Source organism: Cetorhinus maximus, chromosome 23 (genome assembly GCF_964194155.1).
Source record: "Cetorhinus maximus chromosome 23, sCetMax3.hap1.1, whole genome shotgun sequence".
In the NCBI taxonomy this organism is placed as follows: domain Eukaryota; kingdom Metazoa; phylum Chordata; class Chondrichthyes; order Lamniformes; family Cetorhinidae; genus Cetorhinus; species Cetorhinus maximus.
The window spans coordinates 6,114,756-6,135,658 of NC_135901.1; the positions used below are offsets into that span (position 1 = coordinate 6,114,756).

General features: G+C 44.8%; 2 protein-coding genes across 2 annotated transcripts in view; one reads left to right on the forward strand and one right to left on the reverse strand.

Moving 5' to 3' along the window:
* Positions 1 to 20,903, forward strand: part of LOC144698213 (uncharacterized) — a 352,133-nt gene that overhangs the window by 104,271 nt on the left and 226,959 nt on the right. The window lies entirely within an intron of this gene.
* LOC144697741 (interferon-inducible GTPase 5-like) lies at positions 13,679 to 14,848 on the reverse strand. The gene has a single exon (XM_078569749.1). It carries the CDS (start codon positions 14,846 to 14,848, stop codon positions 13,679 to 13,681), a length of 1,170 nt encoding a protein of 389 aa, XP_078425875.1.

A 20,903-nucleotide genomic window follows, 5' to 3' on the forward strand; every position in this document is an offset into this window, starting at 1 on the left:
GGTATTATGGTGTAAGAGGTTCTGCTCAGGGAGCATGAGCAGCTAGGGCCTAAATTAAAAAGCAAAAACAAAAGTAATAACCTCTAGATTACTATTTCATCCATCTGTAACTTGACATAGAGTAGACAAGATCAAAATGTTCAACGTGCGGTTCAACAACTGGTGTCATAAGGGTGTTTTTGGAAGAACTCCTTCAGACTTTTATAAAACGGGATTGCTTGGGCGGTTATGTTATTAGGCTAATAATCCAGAGGCCTGGATGTGTGTTTGGATCCTAACCTGGCAGGAGGGAATTTAAATTCAGTTCATTAAATAAATCTGGAATTGAAAGCTAGTCTCAGTGACGGTGACCATGAAACTATCTGATTGTTGTAAAAACCTATCTGGGTCACTACTGTCCTTCAGGGAAGGAAATCTGCCAACCTTACCTGGTCTGGCCCACGTGTGAATCCAGGCCCCAACAATATGGTTGACTCCTAACTGCCTTCTGAAATGGCCTAGCAAGCCTCTCAGTTATACTCAAGGCAGCAGCTCGCCACCACTTTCTCAAGGAGCAATTTAGGGGAAGGCATTAAATCCTGACTTTGCCAGCGGTGCCCAAGTCCCGTGAATGAGAATAAAAGCTTGGAGGCGATTAATCTCTCATCAGATATTCAACTAGGGAAGACTGCATTATACTACTGAAACTGGGGCAAGTCTTGGGGAATAGAAGAAATATATGTATTCTGCTATATCCGGCACTATATCAGTCTCGGGAGTATCGGAATAGTTTCACAATGCATTCTCTAAATTTGCCTCTGACGGCAAATTGGCAGGGGGGTGCTGGGGGAAAGAGTCAGTACTGAGGAGGGCTGCAACAAATTACAGGAGGACAGCAACAAACCTGCAGGATGGGAAAATAATTGGCAAATAAAGTTCAGCACAGATAAATGTGAGGTAGTTCATTTCGGTAGGAAGAACAGAGAGGTCACAAATTACTTGGAAGATGGTAGACTAGGTGTAGTAGATGTACAAAGGGGTCTCAGTTACGAATATGTCAATCATTGAAAACCGTGCCACAGGTTAGCGAGGCCATAAAAATAAGCAAACAAACACCAGGCTTTATCTCTAGAGGGCTAGAATTGAAAAGTAGGGAAGTTCTGCTAAACCAGCACCAAACCGAGATTAGACCAGATTTATGGTACTGTGTGCAGAACTGTTCACCATATTATAAAAAGGATACAGGGGCACTGGAGAGGGCGCAGGGAAGATTTATAAGGATGATCCCAGAAATGCGTGGTTATATATATCAGGCAAGGGTTGGCAGGGTGGGTCTCTTTTGGAAAAAATGGAAGGCTGAGGGGTGACCTAGTAGAAGTCTTTAAAATGATGAAAGGTTTCGATAAGAGTGGATACGAGAGAACGTTTCCTCTTGTGGGGAAGTGCAGAACCAGAGACTGTCAATATAAGACAGTCACCACGAAATCCAATGGGGAATTCAGGAGAAACTCCTTTACCCAGAGAGTGGGAGAGAATGTGGGACTCGCTCCCACAGGGAGTGGTTGAGGTGAATAGTGTAGATGTATTTAAGGGGGAAGCTGGATGAACACATGAGGGAGAAAGGAATAGAGGGGTTACAATGAGAGATTTGGATGAGGAATATCGGAGGAGGTTTGAGTCGAGCATAAACAGCAGCATGGGCTGGTTGGGCCGACTGGTCTGTTTCTGTGCTGTATAATCCTGTGTAGTTTCCGACCAGTGTCTCAATTCCTTCTGCTAACATCCTTCCTGCCAAAAACCAACACATTTGTAATAATAGGCAGAGATTTAAACAGTAGTGAATAAAAATGGGGCTCGTGAAATCATTCAGGAGCCACATGCGAGCGTTCCTCATCACCGTCACGTACACGGGTGGGCAGTTTAAACCCACAACACTACACCAGCACTCTACTCCCGGTCTCAAATTTCTAGAACACAGTCAGGACAGTTTTTCTAGAACAGTATACTTTCAAACTGGCTCGGGAACAGGCCAGGCGAGAGTTAGAGAGGAGGGACAACCGGGGGGGGGGTTTGTTAATCATCCAACAGTCAATGACTGCATTGCAAAGGGTGACCACAATACCACTGAATTTGAGCTCCGGTTTGGGAGGGAGTCAGCGGCTGTATTTTGGTTGAGAGAATGATGAAAGTCAATATAAGTTACAATGGTACGATTTTTAAACGGGGGTTTCCCTTCCTATTTACTTCCTAAATAATGAATTATTTCATGAGCCCCGTTTTTATTCACTGTTTAAAGGTCTGCCTGCTATTACAAATCTGTCGGTTTTTCGCATGAGGGACGTTAGCAGAAGGAACTGGGGCACTTGTCGGAAACCACACAGGACATAGGGCACAGAAACAGGCCATTCGACAGCACAGGGAACAGGGAGAGGCTATTTAGCTCCTCGGGCCTGCCCCCCTCCCCCATTCAATAGGATGGTGGCTGATCTTCTGCCTCGACTCCACCTTCCCGCCCTATCCCTTCGCGCCCAAATTCCTATCGGTCTCAGACTTGAATAGACTTAGCGACGGAGCATCCACAGCTCTTGAGGAGGAGGTTTAGAATTCCAAAGATTCACAATCCTCCGAGTGAAGGAATTTGCCCTCATCTCAGTCCAAAATGGACGACCCCTCACCCTGAGACTGTGACGCCCCCGCCCCCCCCCCCATTCTAGACTTTACAGCCGCAGGAGGGAAACAGTCTGTCGGCACCGACCCCGTCAAACCCTCGAAGAATCTTCAAAGTTTCAATCAGATCACCTCCCATTCTTCCAAACTCCAGCGTTAACAGGCTCCCCTACTTCAATCTCACCTTGTAGGACGGCCCTCTCGTAGGGATTCACGGAATGAGAAAGGAGGCCATTCTGCGCTTCACCCCCATGCCAGCATCCCAGGGATCAGTCTCGTGAACCCTCACTGCATCCCCACCAAAGGCAAGTCTCCTTAGCTAAGGAGACTGAAACTTGTGCACATGTGCTCCAGGCGTGGTCTCGCCGAGGCTTTGTATAATGGGGGCAAAACTTCCTTACTCTTAAAACAGCACCTCCCTCGCAAGGGAAGAGCCGACATGCCATTCGCTGCCCTTTATTGCTTGCTGCTGCCAGCGGGGCAGCTTGCCGCGTTTCGGGTGTGGGGCACCCAAATCTCCCACGCGCCAACGTTGGCCAGGGCTCCGCAAGGTGGCTGAAGGGTGCAACGCCAAAGCAATTCACTCCAGGGCGTCGCCCTGGCTCCCTTTGAGTGAGGGGCACTCGGCGAATCCCAAGTGAAATTGGCGCCGTTCTCCCTTTTGCCCCACATGCAATGATGATGGTGTGATGATGATGATGATGGTGTGTGTGCGTGCACGTAACTCCTGCCATTTCGTCTTACCTGGACCTTTGGTGCTCTGAGACCCTTTACTGCCTTATTTCAACTCTTCAGCCTACCACTGGTCACTTGCCTACCTCCAACCTGACACGCTTCACTGACTTGCTCTACCACTACGTCGCAACCTCTCCTATCTCTTAAAGCCTATCTTTCCTCTTAAGAGGGAAACTTTTCATTTAAGTCCAACAGTTCTGACATGCAGTCAGAGCCACATTAGTTGGCCAATGTTTGGGTGACCTTTGACCCTGCCTAAACTGGCATCCCAACGAGGTCCTGGCTGCCTTTTATTTCACTTTTTAAAACAAAGGGGAGCCTCTCCTGATTAGAGTAACCTTATTTCAAAAACTGTGTTCCCTCTTATAATGTTTTATTTCTACTTTATTCCATGACCAGCCCCTCACATCCTCAAATGGCGTCGCTTCCCCCTCCATATAACGGCTTAAATACCGGGGCGGCCGCAGGGAGGGGGCGCGGACAGCCATCGCCACGCCCCCGTGACCAATCACGGCGGGCGTTTCTGCTTCGTCCATCGCGCGGCGGCGGCCCGCCGTCCAATCAGCTTCCCACCACCTCCAGACCCCGCGCGGGCGGCGGGCGGCTCGAGCTTTCCCGCCAACGGTCGGAATTCAAAATGAGGACCACGTGGTTGGGGTGGTTATTCGGCCCCTCCAGCCATTACAAGCCCCTTTCCCCAAAAATGCGTCGCAAAAAGGCATTAACATGTTGAAGGATATGGGGACCTATCTTCTCAAAAGACATGAAGATGAAGACATTAAGATGACTGAAAAAGAGAACATCTTAAAAAGCATTCGCAAAAGGAGAGCACATCTTCTTAAAAGGCCATGAGATGACTAAAAAGGATATATTTTCTCAAAAGGCATTAAGATGATTGATAAATAGAACCCATCTTCCCAAATGACTGGAAAAGAGGACAAATGTTCTAAAATGCATTAAGATACAGAACATATTTTCTCAGAAGGCATTGAGATGACTGAAAAAGAGAACATATCTTCTTAAATGCATTAAGATAACCAAAATGAGGACATATACAAACATATGAACTAGGAGCAGGTGTAGGCCACAAGACCCTTCAAGTCTGCTCCGCCATTCAATAAAATCATGGCTGATCTGACTGTAACCTCCTCCTACCCCTGATAACCTGTCACCCCCTTGTCAATCAAGAATCTATGTAGCTCTGCCTTAAAAATATTAAAAAACCTTGCTTCCACCGCCTTTCAAATAAGAGAGTTTCATGACCCACCACCCTCCGAGAGAAAAAATTTCTCCTCATCTCTGTCTTAAATGAGCGAACCCTTATTTTTAAATAGTGACCCCTAGTTCTAGATTCTCCCACGAGAAAACATCCTTTCCACATCCACTGACCCCTCAGGATCATAAATGTTTCGATCAAGTCACCTCTTACTCTTCTAAACTCCAGCGGATACAAACCTAAGCTGTCCAATGTTTCCTCATAAGACACCCACCCATTCTTGGTATTAGTCTAGTAAACCTTCACTGAACTGCTTCCAATGCACTTACAACCTTCCTTAAATAAGGTGACCAATACTGTACACAGTTCTCCAGGCGTGGTCTCACCAGTGCCTTGTACAACTGAAGTATAACCTCCCTACTTTTGTATTCAATTCACCTCTCATAAACTATTACATTCTATTAGCTTTCCTAATTACTTGTTGTATCTGCATACTAACCTTTTGTGATTCATGCACTAGGACACCCAGATCATCCAGAATCTTAGATCTCTGCAATCTCTCACCATTTAGATAATATGCTTCTTTTTTATTCTTCCTGCCAAAATGAACAATTTTACATTTGCCCACATTGTACTCCATTTGCCTGGTCTTTGTCCACTCACTTAACCTATCTATGTCTCCCTCTTTATGTCCTCTTCACAGCTTACTTTCTTACCTATCTTTGTGTCGGCAGCAAATGTAGCCACCAAACCATCTGCCCCTTCATCCAAGTCATTTACATAATTTGTAAAAAGTAGAGGTCCCAGCATTGATCCCTGCGGCAGAACACTCGTCACATCCTGCCAACCAGAGAAAATCCATTTATGGCTACCCTCTGTTTCCTGTTAGCCAGCCAATCTTCTATCCATGTCAATACATTCCTACACCCACGAGCTTTTATTTTCCACAATAGCGTTTGTGTGGCACTTTATCAAATGCCATCTGAAAATCTAAGTACAGTACATCTACCGGTTCCCCTTTATCCATAGCACATGTGGCTCCTTCAAAGAACGCCAATAAATTGGTTAAACATGATTCCCCTTTCAAAACACCATGTTGACTCGGCCTGATTGTTTTGAGTTTTTCTAAATGCCTTGCTATAACATCCTTAATAATAGCTTCTAACATTTTCCCTATGACAGATGTTAAGCTAACGAGCCTGTAGTTTCCTGCTTCCTGTCTCCCTCCCTTCTTGAATAAAGGAATCACATTTGCTCTATGCCTATCTAATGGAACCTTCCCAAAATCTGGAGAATTTTGAAAAGCTTCTTAAAAGGCATTAAGATGATCAAATATCTCCTCAAATGCATGGAGGCGGCATATTATAAGGCATTAAGATAACTGAAGAAGAGAGCATTTCTCAAAAGGCATTAAGATAATTGAACAAAGGAAAATATCTTCTTTAAAAGGCATTAAGATATGGAAAAAAGGAAAATATCTTCCTAAGAAGCATTAAGAGGATTGAAAAAGAGGACATATTTCCTTAAAAGGCATTAAGCTGGCTAAAAAAGAACATAACCTCATCTTATTGCTGAAAAATTGGGGGAAATATCGAAGGCAAGTTAATCAACGGTCAACGCCAGGATGGTTGATCAAGGCCAAATAATTGCCTCCATGTCCAAACAAGAGTTGTCAACACAGGCCATCAAGAGTCACTAAAATTTCCTGAGGTGCAACCACCCACTAAAAACTTAAATGTAGCCCAAAGAGTTTCGGGGAGATGACGGTGTAGTGGTACTGTCACTGGGCTAGTAATCCAGCGGTCCAGGCTAACGCTCAGGGGACACGAGTTCCAATCAAGAAGATTTAGCAGAAGCGACATATATTCAGAAACAGGAACCTGTCCTCTGCAGGCAAAAGGAACATGTCCAGGCATTACGCCTTTTTTTGAATTAAACAAAAGCCTGGGGGGAAACAGTTCCCTTGGTGCATTGTCCAAAGTAACACCTTGACCAATCTGCTAAGTGCAAGACGAAAATCTTCGCAGCATGTCTCCTCAGCAATACACAACTCTTATCTATTCTAAACAATTTGGTAGATATGATGCCTTTATAAAGCACCTTTCATGGCATCCCACAGCACTTTACAAGTCAATGAAGTACTTTTGAAGTGTAAGCACTGTCGCATTGTCGGATTACCAATGTGATTACTGCTTTTTTCAGTGTCATTGGCCAAGAGATAAATGCTCATGGCACAGTAGGGATAATTCCTCTGCTCTTCTTCGGAATAGTACCCTTGCAATCCTTTACATCCAGCCGAGAGGGCAGATGGGGGGCCCTCGGTTGAAAGCCTCATACGGCAGTGCAGCATTCTCTCAGCACTGCATCAGGAGTGTCAGCCCAGCTTGTGGGCTCGAGTCACTGGACTGGGCCTTGAATCCACAACCTCTGACCCTGCGGCCAGGCTGCTAGCCAACAAGCCATGCTGGATATACAGTCAGGTTTTGTTTTCAAAAATCAGGGTGATTTGATTGAAGTGTATACAAGATCCCGAACGGCCTTGACAAGGTGGATGTCGAAAGGATGTTTCCTCTTATGGGTGAGTCCAGAACTAGGGGGCACTGTTTTAAAATTAGAGGACAGAGATGAGGAGAATTTTTTTTCTCTCAGAGGGTTGTGCGACTTTCGAATTCTCTGCCTCAGAATATGGTGGAGCCGGAGTAATTGAATATTTTTAAGGCAGAGGTGGACAGATTCTTGTGAGGCAAGAGAATCAAAGGTTGCCAGGGTTAGATGGGGATGTGGAAATCGAAACACAAGAGGATCAGTCATGATCTTATTGAATGGCGGAGCAGGCTCGAGGGGCTGAATGGTCCACTCCTGTTCCTATTTGTTATGTTCTAATGTTCCAATCATGTCAATATTTCCTATGGGGAAAAAATGTTAACATCTCCACTGTTAGAGGTGAATAAGATTAGGGCAGGTTTAGATAAAGTAGACAAAGTAAAGCTGTTCCCATGAGCGAGGTACAGGAGACATAGACTTGAGGTTTTGCACAAGGGATGTGGGGGAGATGTGAGGAAGAACTTTTTTTACACAGCGAGTGGTAATGAACTCGCTGCCCACGAGGGTGGTGGAATCAAAGACGATGAATGATTTCAGAAGGAAATTGGGTGGAAACCTGATGGAAATAAACTTGCAGGGGTACGGGGATAGAGTAGAGGGAATGGGACTGACTGGATTGCTCTACAGTGGACCAGCATGGACTCGATGGGCCAAATGGCCTCCCTTCTAAGTGCTAATGGCTCATTGACTATCATCTGTGGCCTTATACCCTACTATTGAACAAAATGTTAAAGTCTCTTTTCCTACATATATCCAAAAACTTTCTACACAAATTTCCATTTGCTTTTTCAACTCATTAAAACTTCTAGCATACAAATTGAGGCTTTAAAAAAATTACGCATTTCACATGATTAAATTTATCCATAGGGTTTTTATTTGAAAGGGCCGACTTTTCTACACGACAGCAGCACAGAAACAGACCGTTCGGCCCATCTGCTGCATGCCAGTATTTCTGCTCCACATGAGCCTCCTCCCACCCCCTTACCACATCCTTCTGTTCCTTTCTCTCTAATGTCTCTCCAACTTCCCTTTAAACATATCTATGCCGTCCACCTCAACTCCTCCCGGTGGTAGCGATTTCCACATTCTCACCACTCGCTGGGAAATGAAGTTTCTCCCGAATTCCCCATCGGAGTTTCCATTCAAAAGGTCTCAACCTCTTTCAGCACTTTGGGTTTAAGACTCAATATCCATTTACTTACAGCTGTATTTTCACTGTCTAAATATATATCAAAGGCTCCTTGGCAGCTGGAATATAATGGCACTGAGACAGACGAGTAACTGAATGTTCTGGTTCAACCCTCATCAGTGCGTGCATTACTTTTCAAAACTATTTAAATGAAATGCTAGAGGGGAAAACTTTAAAATGTTTATTTGGATAAAATTCCTGTTTAATATTTTGAAAGGAGGTGATTATTTGTGTAGTGATTTAACATCTCCTACTTGGGCAGCCCTTCAGGTTCGAGGATGACTTGCTTCCACTCCAGTCCGATGGGTTCTATGGTGGCTGAGAAGCCCAGCGTACGATCTGCAGACTGTGCCACATGCAGAGGCAGCTGGAGATTGAAGGGTGGGGCGGATGGCTCGTGCACGGGTTTGCGCGCTCTCTCGGACACCTGGGCTTCACCTTCACAAAAGAACCTCCTCCAACCATTTTGGTCGGTCACAAGCCAGGGACTCCCATGAGTCGGTGTTACTTGGGGGGTGGGAAAGGGGGGGAAATAAGTGTCACTGAAGCGTCTCCTGCCTCCATTGAGTTCTGAGTACAGCAGTTGCTTCCGGAGTCTGGTATCAGGCATATGAAAGACCTGTCCTGCGTAACAGAGTGGGTTTGGAGTGATTTGCGCCTCACCACTGGGCATACTGGCTTGGGAAGAGGAAGCTGGTGTTGGATGGCCTTTTTAGTTTAAAAAATAAACTGCAGGAATAATTACGCATAATTATGCTTTTGAGGGATTCTGCATAGAGATGGTTGGATATTTGAGACTCATTTTAAGATTTTTTCCCCCCCAAACACACCATACATTGGGAAGTCAAGATGCCAAATGTGCTGATGGTGTAGCATATTAAATCATTCTGCTAGCATAGACGATACCTAGAGGGACTCACCAACTTGGTAATAATATTATTTATTCGCCAATATGCAAATATTTGAGGTTTAGTCGTCAGAATCCTCCACACCCACTTCAAACTCGCAGGCTTCTGATCTAAAATGGAACGCAATTTATTGGCTGCGATCTCACCTTAAATCTGGCCCTTCCACTAAAGGAAATGTTACCTATTTCGCTTTCTTTGGAACAGAGGAGACCAAGGAGTAGAACGTAAGTAGTGTACAAAATTAGGCATTTTATCTGTAATGAAGAGGGCCATGATGCAGAGTGGATATGAAGTACCCATTTCCCTCAGGAGCTCTGTATTTGAGAGGACTGCCTAAGTGTGTTGGTACTCAAACAGAGTCAGTGGGTGCACACTCGCACAGGTGCATGTAGGAGATTAATAGGAGTCAGGTTGTCTTGAGGTTTTGAAAGATGTAAAGGATAGGGGTGTTTAGCTTGAGGGACAATTAACTAGGTTAGATCTAAAATTTGCGTTTTTAGAGAAGTTGAGAGTTTGTTTGAATATCAAAGGGGAATCAGAGATGCCAAAAAACATCTTTACATTTCGCAGGGAGTTCCATAGGTAGAGTAGTGGGGTTACTATATTTTATTGACCCCAAAGGCAAAGACAAGACAGAAACATAAAAAGATTTTATATGTGGATGGATTTGAGTTTCAAAGAGGTGTGAGAACAATGGAACTGGGATGGAAGGGGAAAGAGTTTAGGATTAGAGATAGCTGGAGCTCTGGGCCCGGAGAGTTTGCCATTTGAACCGGCCATTCAGTCAACAGAAAAGTCCTGGGCTGCAACAAGCAGTTTTATTCTGAAGTGGATTCCAACATAGAGTGGAAGAGGTTAGAGGTCATGTGCTATGCCTTTATTAAAGCTACAACACTTCACCTTGTGTAATATTACTGGATTTTATAGTTAACTATCTATAAAGGGACTGTTGCCTGGGAGGTGTTGCCTGGGAGGTGTTTACTTGTAGGATTGACCAAGTAGAATTTTCCTTTCTTTGGGTAATGTTTTTTAAAAAACTAAAATTAATGGTGTAACTAATCTTGTGTGTTTACGTTTCCTTTTATTGTTGCTAATAAAACTTTTGGGATTTTAAGAAATAAAAGTAAAAGCATTACTGGACTTCTTACTAAGATCAGTGCATCGCTTTGTTTTCAGAATACAAAACAAAGGGTATAGTCCATAAGACAAGTTTCCCTGAGATTTGGTTTGCTCAGCAATTAACACCGGCTGTGGTTATAAACAATGGAAGATGGCCACACTCCCAAGGACCTTCCGTGTAGCAAGGTACATGGACCCAAATTACTAGTGGACAACCAAAGCAATGGTTCAGGGATAATTGTAGCCATGACACGAAGGCCCTAACCATCGACAATTGCACCTGGAAGTCAATTCTTTTAGGTTGGCATGCTATGCCACAAATGACCAGTGGCAACAATCCCCAATGTCATTTGGCAGCTTCATGGTGCAATGCCCGAGACAGAACCTGTCACTTGGCCTTCAAAGAGAAAGGTACACCAAGTGAAGACACCCCTCTGAATGGATCATTTGCTTCCTGCCCACCATTGCCCACAGATTGACCTCACCAAGGGGAATGTTGGTGTCCTTCAACAACCAGGAGACAAATTTAATGTCATTGGCAGAAGGATTAGATGGGCATAGATACTGAACTAGCCATATAAATACTGTGGCTACGAGAGGTCAGAGGCCAGGAACCATGTGACAAGTAACTCATCTCCTGACTCCAAAGCCTGTCCACCATCTGCAAAGCACAAGTCAGGAGTGTGATGGAATACTCCACTTGTCTGGATGAGTGCAGCTCCCACAACACTCAAGAAGCTCGACACCATCCAGGACAAAGCAGCACCGCTTGATTGGCACCCCATCCACAAACATTCACTCCCTCCACCACTGATGGTACACACTGCTGCTACTATCTACAAGACGCACTGCAGGAATTCACCAAATCCCCTTCAAAGCACCTTCCAAACCCACAACTACCACCATCTAGAAGGACAAGGGCAGCAGACACATGGGAACACCACCACCTGGAAGTTGCCATCATTGTCACTCACCATCCCGAGTTGGAAATATATCAGCCATTCCTTCACTGTCATTGGATCAAACTCCTGGAACTCCCTCCCTAACAGCACTGTGGATGTATCTGTACCACAGGTACTGCAGCTGTTCAAGGCAGCTCACTACCACCCTCAAGGGCGACTAAGGATGGGTAATAAATGCTGGCCCAGCCAGCATAGCCCACATCCCATGAATGAATTTTTAGAAATTCATATGTGATGGGTACAGGCAGCAACTTTATACACATTTATTGGAAGTGGACATCGCTGGCTTGGTCAGCATTTATTGCCCATCCTTAATTGACCTTGTTCAGACATTAAGAGTCAACCACATTGCTGTGGATCTGGAGTCACATGTAGGCCAGATAAGGACAAGGACATCTGAAGGTCAGTGAACCAGATGGGACTTTACAACAAGAAAAATGGTCAGACATGGGGTCTACTTTTTTTTTTGCAAATTGAATTCAAATTTCACCATTGGGATTTGGACCTAGGTCCCGGAACATTACCCTGGGTCTCTGGAATACCAGCCTGGTGACAATACCACTACACCACCACTTCCCCAAAAAGTGCACTTGGAAATCTGCGTGTCATGCTGTAACCCACAAGGCTAGGGACCAATCCCAGTTGGCACAGACATGGGCCAAATAGCTTCACTATGCTGCAAATCTAAACAAAAATTGCTTTTAAAGTTATCCAGGGTTTGGGAACGTGTGTATACCTAATCCAGTTTTACAGAAACATAACTACACAGTTAGCATAGAGAAACAAATTCCAAGGTAGCTGACTCCAGGATAAATTGCATAAGTTATTCATTTTAATAAATCAATTCCTCACGAGTGACAGACAGCTCGAACACAAAAGTCTTTGATGACCCACATACAAACCTGCATTTATGAAATCAGTATTTACAGGAAATTCTTCAACAGGAAAATGAAAAAAAGTGGATGACAAACAGGTTTCATGCAGCAGTTAACAAAATGTTGAAGCTTTTTTTTTTATAAATTCATTTTTTTAAAAAAAAATTTAACTGCAGTTAATCCCTTCACTAAAGCTACTTTGAAAAGTCAGATAACAGTCACCGTACACATTAATAATTTTATTTAAATTCTGAAGTTCCTCAAATAACCGTAGTGAGTTCAGTTATCAATTGGAAATAGACTGAAACGTTAAGTTGTGCGAATTTTGACACTCCCAATAGCATTCCTTTCGTGAAATAAAATGAGACTCACTCAGCTGTAATCTGTACAAGAAACAGCTTTGTTTACATTTTCAGCAAAAAAAGTGAGTTTACTTGCATTGCTCAGAAATCACATCTTTCATTTCTTTTGCACACATTTGGCATTTCCTTATTGAATCCTGGCCTTTCACCCACCAACTCCCCCTGCAGTGACAAGTTTCTACTACCTCCTCCTGTTGGGAGGAGAGGAAAACAAAGCAGTGCCGTCAATAGTCAGCCATTCTGCCAAAATATTGGCCTCAATTAGTGTTTATGTGCTTGAAACAAAGGTTCAATTTTTTTTAAAAATTGAAGTGTTGCTCGACAACCACACTGGACTCAGGTTTAAGTCAAAAATATCACGCCCATCATCTTTAAAAGTGGAGAGTCAGCAATTCAATCTACACTAGGGCTTCCAGAGACGGTCATTGGCTGTTAAATGATGGTGTTCACTATTACAACATCTACAAGAGCTATTGCTACTTTTAACATGGGAAGGATAGAAGAAATGATCCCCAATATTGCATCAACACTTGGATGTACAATACAGCTTAAACTTAACCCAGATGTGTTTTCTTTTGTATGTTGCTCATTCAGACAAAGAGGGTCAGTCAATATGTTGCATTGACAACAGCTGGAGGGTTGCAGTAATGTGCTTAGGCAAAACCTCACACCCACCTAGCATGGCAGCTACCAGCTGCAGTGAAATACGAGTCTTGTAGTGCCTAGCCTTCAATTTTGGCCCATGCCCATGTGGACTGCCAAGTAGAATTTCATCTGCAAGCCAATCTCATTTAGTTAGTTGTGACAGGTGAAGGTCTTGCGATGAAACGGCTATGTTTTGTATCTGAATAGAAGGCATTGTGCATTAACAATCTTTTGGACTGGCAGAGCATGGAATGCCTCTGCAACAAGGTTACATTGCAGACTATGGAGGAGAAGAATAGGGAATTAAGCCGCGTCACCCACCAGAGGATACCAACGTTGGCCTTTGATACTGAAGTTGAGGTTTCCTCTCCCTTCATGTGTACCAAACACCATTAGATTGTTAGGCCTCAAACAGTGTTATTCACCCTTCAGTACATCCTCCATTTTCCTCTGAACACGGTAGGCATCGTCCGTAAACTTCTGCAGCATGGTATCCAACAAGCGGATGGTGGAAGCCCCAGACAGCTTCCCTCCAGGCAGGGTCTCGAGGAAGGGAATCCACTTCACGTAGCTGTGCGGGACTGACACGTTTATCTTCGTCCACTTCAGCAGCTCCACCGAGACGCCCTTTTCCGTCAGCATTCTCGCCATCGTGGTCTGGATCTCATCCGAGAGGACAAAGGTCGGCCGGCGAATCAGCTTGGCCCTTTTGCTCAAGGCTGGGTAGTCCAGCTCTAACAGGACGCGGTAAAGCCGGATCTCGTTGTACAGAAAGTGGACATTGGCCTGGTAAGGCAGCTGCTCGACCGGGATGGGGTTGATGAGGCAGCTGTAGATCGCCGACACCGGAATGAACTCCCTCAGGGAGTCCTTCAGCTTCATCTTGTTGGCCAAGTAGTGCAGGGAGAGCAGCAGGGCGTGTTTCTGGAGTGGAGGAGAGGAATTTCTCTGCAGAGCCTGGACGCACTCCAGAAAGTCGAACCTGTCAACCTGGTGGGAGGAGACACAGAAGAAGTGAGCAATCGCGTATTCAATGTCCAGGTTTGCAAAGTAGTCGACGGTGAAAACATTCAGGACGTCCTCAACGAACTTCTTCTCCCTGTAGCCAGGAGGGCCCAAGTCAATCTTGGTGCGGATGAAGTAGAACTGCTTGCCAATCCGCCTGAGCTCGCTGGCAAGGGCTGCGACCTCCCACGTGAACCACGTCGACGACAGGATGAAGAAGCCTACGTACTTGTCGACCTCCACCGTCTTCAGGTAGTGGCCCGACGAGAAGCCGGGTCCCCGAACGCTGGGCAGCTCCCAAAACACGGAGCTGGGGTTCCCCGGCCGGCTGTAAGGCGCCGGCTTTGTCACCTGTTGGGCGGGGCCGGTGGGTGCCGCGCCATCTTCGCCATCCTTGTAACCCATGACTGAATTAATGAAAGCAGACTTCCCCACTCTCGGGGTCCCGGTGACCGCCACATGAACCGTCACGCTTTCCAATCTGCTCCTCTCAGCTTTCACCAAAGATGTCACTTTGGATATCCCGCCACGGCTCATGGCATCTGAAAATCTTCCTATAATCCCCGCAATTTCCAAATCCATGCTCGTAAACTGAGAGAAAAATAAACCAGAGTTAGAATCTAATCTACAGCATAGAACAAATAATGAACACACCGATGAGCTCCAAGAGTCCTCCTTCCGTTTCTTAGACCCACAAACAACACACGTGGGAGGAGAGAGGGAGTGGAGGTGCCACGTAATGGATGGCACTAGTAATCCAGAGACACAGGGCAATGCTGTATGGGCCCGGGTTCAAATCCTGTCATGGCAGATGGTGGAATTAGAACGCCATAAAAATCTGGTACTAAAAATTTAGTGATGGCCACGAACCCATCTGGTTCACTAATGCCCTTTCGGGAAGGAAATCTGCTGCTGTCCTTATCTGGTCTGGCCTACATGCGGTTAATTCTGACACCCACGCCCCATGAATGAATCAATAAATGAACTCAATGCCAACTGAGGGAAGTCACCTTTTTCTCAGGCCTTGAGGAAACAGACAGATCACTTTGTATAGATGGAGGCCTGATTTTAATCTCTTGCGTGCTAGTCTGCTAGATACAACAACAAGATTTGTCACACAAGGAGGCCATTCGATCTGTCAACTGAGCAATTCAGCTAGTGCCATTCCCCTGTAGTCCTGCAAATTCTGCTGTCCTGTAGCCAAGATCTCACTATTTTTATGAAACTTAAATGGCTAAATTACATGTTTGAAAAAACCTGGATGAAGGCTTACAAATGACTGGAGCTATTGCTGGCCGACTCAAAAAGTAACTTCCTGGCACTCAGAACAGCTGCCACTTCGTTATCTCTGAAGAGATGCCAATGATTGTTGTGACTGCAAAGATCAAATCCAAGGGAATTGTACAAAGACCAATTACATTTCTAAGGCCAAGGCCTGGCCAACAGAGAAGACCAGTCTAATAGTTCAAAAGGACCCCAAAACCTCTTGGAAATGATTAATGGTTGAAACATTAACCATCAAGAATCCAGACTAAGGAATATAAATAAATCCTTTGTCCGAACCAAAGTGGAGAAGTGGGAGTCATATCACATGATTCCCTCACCACCCTAGCTGGGAGAACCAGTTACCCTGCCTTGTGGAGCTGCGAAGCAGATTGCTATCTTCCATAGAAGAAGTGGCAGCAGAACCAGGACTCTGTCCAAGTTTAAATGGCCCTAGTCCCCATCTACACTGTTTCTACTGGAACTTACTGCACCAGTGCCTACAAAGCTAATTAATCTCATCATAGAAGTTCTGCGCACTGGAAAATTGAATTATCCAGGATTAGTCTTCAACCTGCCGACTCTGAAAGGAATGCATCATTGGACCTTTGATTCTGGACTCCAGTGAAATAATTCCTATTTTCTGTGGTCTTTGCCCTGTACTTCTTCCTTTATCCCTCTTTTGTATGAATGTAAAAGTGGGTGGGGGTGTGTGGTGTGGCAAACCCTGCTTTGTACGTGTAAAATAAACTCCTCCGATTCTACCCTCGAGTTTGCTGTGGAGTGGTTAATAAAAATTGGATCACATCAAAACGGAGGCTTGGGGAAAAAAATGCCACCACTTTTGAAATCATTCATCCCCCCACTTCCACCGCCCCTCGCGGTGTTAAAAAATAAAAATCCTCTTCCTCTTCCTCTTCCTCTTCCTCTTCCTCTTCCTCTTCCTCTTCCTCTTCCTCTTCCTCTTCCTCTTCCTCTTCCTCTTCCTCTTCCTCTTCCTCTTCCTCTTCCTCCCCCCCCCCGCCCTACACACCCCGTCTCTTAACTAAAATCTGTGTTCATAGTCCTTGGTATAATCAGTATCAGCTTTTCCTCTTACAGGTACAACGTGGAGAAGCTGGGATTGCTCTCTTGAGAATGGAGAAGCTTAAGAGGACATTGAAGTTCTTAAAAAAAAAACACAAACCGTTCAATGGCAGCAGAGTTAGATTTTAAACGGGGGATTGCTGAAAAAACCGTAGCAACACAAGGAACTTTTTTTTTAAAAAAACGCTTGTGAAATGATGGCAGCAACAGATTCTAAAACGAATATTCCTATTTCTGTAACGTTAAGGCTACAGGGAACACCACAAGAGCGGAACTAATCAGATAAGAGTCAGTACATGCAGGGTGGGCTGAACGGCCTCCCCGTGCTGTACAAATGCAGAAACTGTTCAGCCTGCAGATGGTCAACGGTGATGGTCGAGCATTCAGCTGGACGGCAGTGTAAATAAATGCAGGATTAATTACATCTAATGGAGGCAAGTCCCATATGCAAGAAGTCAACCAAACCCATTTCTACTCGGATGTAGAGAGGACAACCGCAAGGCACAGGGCCCTCTATGACCAGTTGTCTATGTTAGTGCGCGGGTAAATCATTGCTTCAAAAGATCTCAAGCAAGCTATCAGGGTCACTGACCAGGGGAAGTCAATTCTGACAGCATAGAACTAAACAATCCACTCAAATTCAACCTTTTGATTTGCACATCAATCCAAGAAATACTATGATACAATGCCAAAAGTATCTTTACAGTGCAAGAGGACAACACTTGGCCCGTTGTGTCTGCACTGGCTCTCTGAAAGAGCATTCTGCATAGTCCCACTCCTCTGCCTTATCCCTGTAACCTCGCACGCTTATCAGGGAGCAATCCAATTTCCCTTTGAATAGCTCAGTTGAACCTGCCTCCACCACCCTTTCAGGAAGTTCGTTCCAGACTCCAACCACCCTCTGGGTGAACACATTTTCCTCACCACATTTACTCCTTTTCCCTCAATTATTTTGAATTTGTGCCCTCTAGTTCTTGATGTTCTCTTGAGTGGGAACAGTTTCTCACTATTTACCCTGTCCATACCCCTCAGGATCTTGAATCTCTCTTATCTAGTCTGTTCTCAGCCTTATTTTCTCCAAGAGAGTCCCAGCCTATCCTTATAGCTACAGTCCTTTATCCCAGTTATCATTGAGAATCTAGAATATATATCATAGAGAATATATCAATCAATATTTTCTTTGGAACATAGGGAAACCTCATACAACCCCTCCTGCCCACACCAGTGGTAATGCTCCAGTGAAGCCTCCTCCCATCTAACTCAGTATACCTCTATTCCCATTTCCCTAATGTATTTAAAGGGGAAAGATGGATAAATACATCTACACTAAATACCTCAACTACTCCTTGTGGAAGCGAGTTCCACATTCTCCTCCACTCTCTGGGTAAAGAAGTTCCTCTTGAATTCCCCACTGGATTTATTAGTCACAATCTTATATTGATGATCCCTAGATCTGGTCTCCCCCATAAATGGAAACCTATTATAATCACATTCATATGTTTAAAGACCCCAGTCAGCATCTAAAAGCTAAGTACTAGGGAACATGATTGGGTGATTCTCAAAAAAAACAAGCCAGAATATCCAATTTAGAACAAAGTCAGATTTTTCACTGTAAAATAATGTAACATTACAACTCAGTCAGAACTCTAGACTAGCAACTCAAATTAATGAGCATCGTTATTTGTCAGGAAAATCAATAGCATTTCAAATCAAATTAATTGTGCAAAGCTGCTCAATGGCCTGATCAATCTATCACTGCAGTGCTTAGCACATTTAGATTTAACATATATCTCCACCAAGACAGCATTATTCAACTGAGAGATTACATCGTGTTAAAAAGGGACTGGAAATTAATTACAGACACCAAACATTCACTTTCCCTCTCCCACAAACCATTTCTATCTCAATTTCGAATCAGTTTTCTGGTTTAGGCTGGAGGCCAACAGCTCCAACGAACATTAGTCATATTAAAGGAGGATCGACTCTGCACTACCAGTCACAATTACAGGACAAAAAGGTAGCTCTTTCAAATAAACCAACACAAATAGCCTTCTTCCTCTTGGACATGTTATTCCATGAATCATTTACGAAGAATCTTTAATGGTTTTGGAAAAGTCTCTGAGCTCACTGGAAACATTCAGAGCCACCCTATTTTGTTTAGTGGAAGGACAGACAAGGAGCTGCTCAGCAATTCAAATTTCCAAAAACGCAAAGGGAACGTTGCTTCAAGAGCTTTTAGGTTCCTCACTCACCACAGAAGTAACAAGCATGCTAAAAACGGATAGTAGTGCTATGACAAAGATGAGGGGAACAATGGGTTTTTTCCTCAATAGTTCACAAAAACTGTTACCAGCCATTTTAATTCTCTACCTTACTCTCACTCCAACCTCTGTCCTCAGCCTGCTCCACTATTCCAGTGAAGCCCAAGGAACAGCACTTCATCACTCCAACCTCTGTCCTCAGCCTGCTCCACTATTCCAGTGAAGCCCAAGGAACAGCACTTCATCACTCCAACCTCTGTCCTCAGCCTGCTCCACTATTCCAGTGAAGCCCAAGGAACAGCACTTCATCACTCCAACCTCTGTCCTCAGCCTGCTCCACTATTCCAGTGAAGCCCAAGGAACAGTACTTCATCTCTCGAATCAGACACTACCTATAGCCTTCAAAGTTTAACAATTTCAGTCTAATCTCTGCCCCCATTTTGTTTCCTTTGCCAGTTTCATTTTTACTTTTTTTTAAGCATTCAGACAACAGCTGCTCTTAAAATTTCTGCCATTCACACCTATAGACACATTTTGCTTCTTTACTTATCCCAAAACTAATTTCCTTAACACCACAAAACCTCCCATCCTTCAATCAATTTCAATTTTGAAAGCAATCATCTCCACTTGCTGAAAATCTATTCCATTTCTATCTTTACTCAGTTCTGATAAGAGGTCCTCAGCCTGAAACATTAACTCTACTTGCTTTTCTCCCCACAGATAGTGCGCAGCCTGCTGATTGCTCCCAACATTTCCTGTTTGTCTTCAACTGAAGGCCCATCATCCACTTACCTGGCTGAATATCATCCACTTACCTGGCTGAATATCCTCCACTAACCATCCAATCACACAGCTCTGCCAAATGCTCCCACAGCTTTTATATAATGCTAATTGATCTCTTCTGACTATTTAACTGAAGCACCTATGTCAATTTGTAAAAGGTGCAGCCCAGTTTCCATTGACTCATTGTCGCCTCTCAGAATATTTATTATGTAACATCTCCACCATCTGATTGAGCCAATTATTGGTTAATGGAAGCAAAGGGGCATCCAAAGTGACTAACTTGACTCAGAAACCAGCTGTGAAATGTTGCATCCACTTAGACATGATAATGGTGAAGTAAAATGGCCACCCCCATGGGACACGACAGTTAAATAGTAGTCAGGGTGCAAGGGGTAGTAATCTCGCCCCCGAATCAAAAGGTTGTAGATTTGTAGTCCCATTCCAAAGACATGAGCACAACATCAAGTCTCATACTCCTCAGTGCCAGTACTGAGAGTGTGCTGCCCTGTCAGAGGGCCAGTACTGAGAGAGTGCTGCTCTGTCAGAGGGTCAGTACTGAGGATGATCTGCACTGTCAGAGAGTCAGCACTGAGGATGATCTGCACTGTCAGAGGGTCAGTACTGAGGAGCGCTGTACTGTCAGAGGGTCAGAATTGAGGATCGCTGCATTGTCGGAGGGTCAGTACTGAGAGAGTGCTGCAGTGTTGGAGCGGGGATCAGTACAGAGGGAGTACTGCCTCTTAGAGGGTTAGCACTGAAGGCAAGATGTACTGACGGTGTGCTGCACTGTTAGGGGTGGGGAGGTTGAGTACTGAGGCAGCGCTGCCCTGTCGGAGGGTCAGTACTGAGGGAGTGCTGCACTGTCGGAGGATCAATGCTGAGAGAGTGCTGCACTGTTGGACGGTCAGTACTGAGGGAGTGCTGCACAGTGAGAGGATGAGTACTGAGGGAATGCTGCACTGTTGGAGGGTCAGTATTGAGGGAGCGCTGCACTGACGGAGGGTCAGTACTGAGGGAGTGCTGCACAGTGAGAGGATGAGTACTGAGGGAATGCTGCACTGTTGGAGGGTCAGTATTGAGGGAGCGCAGTACTGTCGGAGGGTCAGTACTGAGCGAGTGCAGCACTGTCAGAGGGTAAGTACAGAGGGAGTGCTGCACTGTTGGAGGGTCAGTACTGAGGGAGCGCTGCCCTGTCGGAGCGTCAGTACTGAGGGAGTGCTGCCCTGTCGGAGGGTCAGTATTGA

Excerpts from the sequence above, each read along its gene's own strand:
- LOC144697741 (XM_078569749.1), bottom strand. The coding sequence starts at position 14,848 with ATGGATTTGGAAATTGCGGGGATTATAGGAAGATTTTCAGATGCCATG.